Source organism: Polyodon spathula, chromosome 22 (assembly GCF_017654505.1).
Source record: "Polyodon spathula isolate WHYD16114869_AA chromosome 22, ASM1765450v1, whole genome shotgun sequence".
In the NCBI taxonomy this organism is placed as follows: Eukaryota; Metazoa; Chordata; class Actinopteri; order Acipenseriformes; family Polyodontidae; genus Polyodon; species Polyodon spathula.
In genome coordinates, this window is record NC_054555.1 from 24,534,826 (window position 1) to 24,541,357 (window position 6,532).

General features: G+C 40.6%; 1 protein-coding gene across 1 annotated transcript; it reads left to right on the forward strand.

The window, feature by feature from the left end:
* Positions 1-243: 243 nt before the first annotated feature.
* LOC121297040 (T-box-containing protein TBX6L-like) lies at positions 244-3,542 on the forward strand. The gene is made up of 9 exons (XM_041223051.1): positions 244-259; positions 732-888; positions 1,006-1,108; positions 1,452-1,616; positions 1,734-1,880; positions 2,023-2,093; positions 2,328-2,416; positions 2,532-2,751; positions 3,086-3,542. The coding sequence occupies exons 1-9, from the start codon at positions 244-246 to the stop codon at positions 3,540-3,542; spliced, it is 1,425 nt and encodes a 474-aa protein (XP_041078985.1).
* The last annotated feature ends 2,990 nt before the right edge of the window (positions 3,543-6,532 follow it).

A 6,532-nucleotide genomic window follows, 5' to 3' on the forward strand; every position in this document is an offset into this window, starting at 1 on the left:
AGATTGTCTTAAAAAGAGGAGCACCTGACCTTAGAAGTGAGAACCCTGACTCCCTCGCCATTCCTCAGGGCAGCCTGGATTATCCACTAAACCTCCAGCCTTCTCTTTAGACATTACAGGAACAACCAAACGGAAATACCTACAAATATTTCAAAACACTATTTTTGCTTCATTTGAACTTTATGAACCACACTGGATTGTTTTAAAATCTGAATTCAAATCTCTTGGCTCTTCCCTTGAATAATGCAGCCTTCACGTGGTGAGTATACCTTACTTTAAAAGGATACTTTTAAAACATCAGCTTCACTCTAATCCTAGTCTGCATGTTGAGCATTTGAGATCTCACTCCTGTGGTGCAAGGAAAATGTGAAGATGACTTCTTTTTATATTGGATACTTATCAGCCATTGTAAAGTCTTTGGGAAATTGTACACTGTAGTGAGATTTTTTTACTTAGTGATGCAAATGAAAAACAGCTGTTGTTTATTTCTAACAACTATTATAGCAATCAAATTCACCGATTTCATTCGTTGGTCATTGCAAGTTACTACTAGAGTGAGATGCTAAAGAAAAGCCCCCTGATATTATTTGTTACAATGTGTTAGGATGCATTTTAATCTTAAAATGGATTTACCATTAACAAGCCAGAGGGTGCTAATCAAAGCTGCAAAGCTCAATTATTTCAACTTCAAATAAAATTAATTGTCTCCCTTACCCCCCCACCGACTCCAGATATAAAAGCAAACTTCGGCATCCCTCCCCCTTCCACAGCAGCCCCTGGCTCAGACTCGTTCCCCCAGAGCAGTGTCAGGATGACCCTGGAAGACTCCGACCTCTGGAAATCCTTCCATGAAATCGGAACCGAGATGATCATCACCAAACCTGGCAGGTAAGAGCTTCCAGCTGTCCCTTTATCCAGCGACTGTCCTTTCATTCTGCGTGACTAAAAAACAACCATGTACAATTGATGTGTGAATTAAACTACTCCTTATTGTTCATCTTCCAGACGGATGTTTCCTCATTGTAAAATAAACCTCTCTGGGCTGCTGCCTTATGCCAAGTACATCATGCTAGTGGACCTGGTTCCTGTAGATGGATTCAGATACAAGGTAAGATATTTTCCTACACACCAAATTTACCTGAAATCATTCAAGCGCCTTAGATCCCAGCTCAACGCTGGCCTGCTGCCTCCTACTAATGCAAAGACCAGATAAACCGTCAATCACCCAGCTGCCATCTGCAATATATCAGAGTCCTGTTGTGTTTAATCCCCATGCTGGGCAGTCTCTCTGACCACCTACCATGCTCCATCTCAAAGCTTTCAACTTGGACCCTCATCTGTGTTTCACTAGTCACTTAAAAATATGAGATGGATCTGGTCAGCTGAACAACTTTTCAATGCAACACCCACAACATCTTCCTGACCAAACGTTTCAATGTTTCTCTTCACAGTGGAACAAGCATAAGTGGGAGGTGGCCGGTAAAGCAGAGCCTCAGCCCCCCTGCAGGACGTACCTCCACCCAGACTCCCCGGCCCCCGGCAGCCACTGGATGAAGCAGCCCGTGTCCTTCCTGAAACTCAAACTGACCAACAACACCCTCGACCAGCACGGACACGTAAGGACTCCACACCTCATTGGGAAATGAAAAGCTCATGCATCATATATAAACCGACTAAATACTGTGCATGTCAATGATATTAATAATGATAGTTCATGTGCTCTTTCCAATTAGATTATTCTGCACTCCATGCATTGCTACCAGCCCCGGTTTCACATTGTGCAAGCCGATGATCTTTTCAGTGTCCGCTGGAGCGTCTTCCAGACCTTCAGTTTCTCTGAGACGGCTTTCACTGCCGTCACAGCCTACCAGAATGGAAAGGTAAGAACCATGAAAATACTGAATGTGCACACAGTGACCACAATAATGCATTTTCATTACAGCAAGTTTATCTTAAAAATAATTCTAGCTTCAAATTCAAATCTAATGACATGTTGCTAAAAACTGATGTTTCTCCTTTCAGATAACCAAACTCAAGATTGACAATAACCCTTTCGCTAAAGGATTCAGGGAGCAAGGAACCAATACGAAGAGGTAACGGCTTTCTCTGGATCTTAAATCAGGGATAGGAATAAGATGCCTGATGCATATAACAGCTTGATCCACTCCTGGTTTTACTATGAGTTTAATAAGACACACCTGAGCTTACCTACACACTGGGGCTAATCAAGCTTGTAATAAAACCTGGAATGGATTAATCTGCTGTGCAATAGAAGTCACATTCACATCCCTGACTAATGTTTGTTTTTGTTCTTTTTCTTTTAACAGACAGCGTACACTTAGAACTCAGATGTGCCCTGAAAAGGTGCAGAAGAAACTAAACAAAGACGATGAAGAGGCAGAACAGCTCCACCCAGGTATACTTCGACATGTAATTTCAGATGCATTATTAATTCCTAATTTTACAACTGAATTACTTTTAAAAGTATTCCAAGAACCAGTCCTAATAGTTCTTCTATTTGTGCACAGCAGAGTTCAGGAGGCCTTACTATGAGGGCTATGAGGATGATGAAGTAGGAGTGCCCAAACCCAAGGAGGGCTGCCCAGTGAAAGATGAGAGCTATTCCCCATGGGGGGCTGGGCAGGACCCCTCTCACAACATCCGCACAGAGTCCCCTCTCGGCACAGAGACAAGGGAGATCTACAACGCAGAGCAGCTAGTCCCAGGCCCTGCCTCCTACCAGCCTTACAGGTTAGCACTAACTAGGAAAGCACTATCTAACCTAGTTCAGAACATCAATATCACCTATGTATATGTGCATATCAGCAATATTAATTGTTTGTTAAATCTGAATCAATTTTATACGGTATTATTATTATTATTATTATTATTATTATTATTTTATTATTATTATTATTAATAAGTATTGCTAACCATACCAAGTCTAGGAGAGGCCATTATTTATAATTTGACAATCATAAACAAAAGAAGATGCTGTAGTTCTAAGCTGCGGTCAACTGGTGCTGTTATACTGGATTTAAATACAAACAGACACTTCTTAAACAGCTGTATTATCTCTCAACAGATTCCACAATTTCAGTAAGTCTCCCTCCCCTCCCTCCCCTCCTTCCAGCAGCTCTCAAAGTAGTGGCCAGCCCAGCTTCGAATCCCAGCTCTTGGATGTGGCTACAGTGCCAGACCAAGATGTCAAGCCTGCTCCCCTAGAACCTACGTCATCCTCCTGCCCTCCCTCGCTGCCTTCGGCGCACCACGCCCCCCAGGACTACGCAGGAGTGCTTAACGTGGCAATAGCGCCACCAGCCACCAAACCTGGAGTCATCAGCCACCTCTACAATCCCTACACCGCCGAGCAGGGGCTCGGGCAGTGGAATGGACCACCCCACAGCCAGTACGGGTCTTCGGGTTACCCCGCCCACCACCTCCCCTCAGAGTACAGCACACAGAGCATGCCCCACGGGTATCACCATGGCAACGTGGCTGACTGGAGCCAGTACCCCCTCTTCTCTTACTCCTGCTGGTAAACCTCAAAAAAGGGACATGCTCTTCAGCACAATAACCAATGAGGAAAAAGAACCTACTCCCACTGAACTGCCAAAGGATTTGGAAGAAATTATTTAGTACTGTTTTGCCAGTACTGCTGAAGTTGACATTATTTGTCTACTGCTGCTGATATTAACTTTTAAAAAAGGCATAATTGTGTTGTTAAATTTTATTATATAGTTATATAATTTAATTATTGGCTTGATGAAAAACATTTGGGCAAACTATTATTACAACAACACAGGAAGTGGTTTGCTAATCAAGTGGCGCTCCGTTGGTGTCAGTGAAATATGTTGTTTCCAGACCTGTTACATTTTAAACAGCCGCTGCACATGCATTTGTTTTAACTTTGTGTTTTTGTTATTATTATTATTATTATTATTATTATTATTATTATTATTATTATTATTATTATTATTATTTATTTACTTTTTACCTTTATATGTTATTATTTTTGTAAAAAGCTGTTTGGGGAAAAAAAAAGTCTTCTATTCAGAGTGTAAAATGAATTGAAAAAAATTAATTAAAAAAACCAATAAAACGAATAGAAGAAACCAAATCGAATATCACTTGATGATTTTATTATTACTGCCAAACAAAGGACCATCGTATACCAGATACAGATCATATAGAAAAAATCAGCACTAGGATGGGGCTTCATTTAAAGATGCAGTGTCATGTTTATACTGAAATGTGATTTCAGTTTACTACATGCTTCTATACTTTACCCTTGTGTTGGTGGTATTGTTCGCTGTCCAGTTTGTTTGCATGTACAGTTTCTCCCATTCCTCTCTGAAGCCTTCTTGTCACCAGCAGACTCTGATTCAGCTCAGCTCTGTCTTGCTTGGCTGAACTATAAGCATGAGTTTCTAATGCAACTCTTTATTTAAAATAAATCCCAAAATTGTACAGCGCCCCTAATTAAGGGGTCTGTAAAATGTGTAAAACTCCCCACAACCCCTTGTTAGGTAGGACCCTGGTAGCCATAGTCCATTCAGGCAGGAACATCAGCATGTGTATGCATGCTTCCCATTTGGGGATCAATAGGGGCACTGGAGGGCTGTGTTTTAGTTGTTTTCTGCTACTTTCAGGGAATTGAAATAGACCTACCGTGTAAAGCAGTTTGGTTTGCAACAGTAATTAGGGTACCCGTGTTAGATCCTAAATGAGGTCATGTCTTATTTCCTTCTCATAGATAATTGTGAATTGGACAAACGAAACGAAACAGGACCCCTCTCACACGGGCCAGGCTTTTAATGAGTCTGCTTATTTTATTCATCATTACCTTTTGGAAAGAAATGCAATCAGTTATGCTTGTTGCACATTTATGTACTTCATCTTATCACCTAGGAAAGCAGAGCTTTTTTTCTTTTAAATGAGTATTCAAAAGTAGTGTTGTATCACTTTAAATCATTATATCAATTATCCTAAAGCTTCCCTTCTATTCTTTCTGTAGCCCACCAGTGATGGGATTCACTTCAAAATAAATGGCTTTTTAAATAATTTTGTTTAACTTTAATGGTTACTTCTATTTGCTTATTCAATACATCTTACTATTGTACGAAGTAAAATGAAAAGTAATGATAATGGAAGATGCAGGACACCAACTATAATTAAAAAAAAGAGTATTATTCACAGGAATTCCAAAGTGTAGCAATATTCCATGGTAACAAATGAAATAATTCACATTTCAGAACTGAAAACCTATGTCTAACCTCCTTGTACTTTCCACAGATTATCGATTTTTTTCTAAGATAATCAGTTTGTTGAAAAAAATGACCAGTTATGTGATATTTTTCACAAAATAATTACATCAGAAATGTAATTTTTATTAGGTCCAAGTTGTTGATAGTAACCCATTGATTTTTTTCTTGCCAGCAAAGCCAAGCAATGTGTTCACATATAACTGACAGGTAATTACAAAGCTTTGTGTCTGCTGGAGGCAGAGTTTAGTGTCTCTGGAATACCTGTGTAATAAACCGTGTCATCGCAGTTTCTCTTCTCTTGAAAGGGTCTTAAAGGAGCATGAAAGTGGAGGCTTTAATGAAGAGCACAAACCAGTCAATGCTCACAGCCCTTCTTCACGGATGTCAGCTCCTAATGACTGGTATAAAACATACCCAATAAGGTTGATGTCTTCCTTTGGGGACAATGCTACTACTGGACTTTACTTGACCCAATTCATTATTTGCTTTTTAAAAGACATGAGTGTATTTTGTAGTTTTCTTTTCCCTATAATAGGAATGTACATAAATACATACCTTTCAATATCTGTCAGACCTGACCCCCCCACCCCCCCACACCTCCTGAGTCTGATATATGTTTAGTTGGGGTCATTTGAATTAACATTTGAATTCCTATTCCTAAAAAAAAAACGAACAGTAACATGAATTCACTACCGCTACAGTAAACAAACTGGGCAGCTAACAGGGTCTGCTTTCTGATACAGAGCTCAAACTACGCAAGACTGGAGTAAACTGAAACTACAGACTTAGATGTATATGTAAAAAGGAACAGGTTTAAAATGATATTTTCTTCAATTTTGTATATGTAAAACTGTGCCCTGGACTGAAGAGCTCTGGGAGGACTTGTCTTGAGAAGCTCTATATAAATGAAATGTTGTCACTGTTGATAAAACACAGTCTGTGAAGTGGGTTGCCAGCCTGTGGCTGCTGCGTGTTGGTAGAGGAGGGATCCACAGAGCTGGTGTGTCCTGGTGGGGATGCCCCCTGCCCTCTCCCCATCTTTAAAACACTGATTTAATGGCAGCTTGTAGAACAACAGGGGGGCATTGTCCGGGGGACAGCCGGCTGAACGAGGACAATAAAGGGAGGAGAGCCTTCAGAGACACCCCCCTCCCCCTCCTTGTATCCTGTGTTTGTTCATTAAAAACCTTTTTCACAGACCCCAGGTCCAGACAGGAAAAACAGAGCTCCAAATCTCAACACCTTTCACCTGGGATCAGGTTTGC

Excerpts from the sequence above, each read along its gene's own strand:
- LOC121297040 (XM_041223051.1), top strand. Across the intron at positions 1,881-2,022 it reads CAGCCTACCAGAATGGAAAG|ATAACCAAACTCAAGATTGA; the intron begins GTAAGAACCATG and ends TTCTCCTTTCAG. Across the intron at positions 2,752-3,085 it reads GCCTCCTACCAGCCTTACAG|ATTCCACAATTTCAGTAAGT; the intron begins GTTAGCACTAAC and ends ATCTCTCAACAG.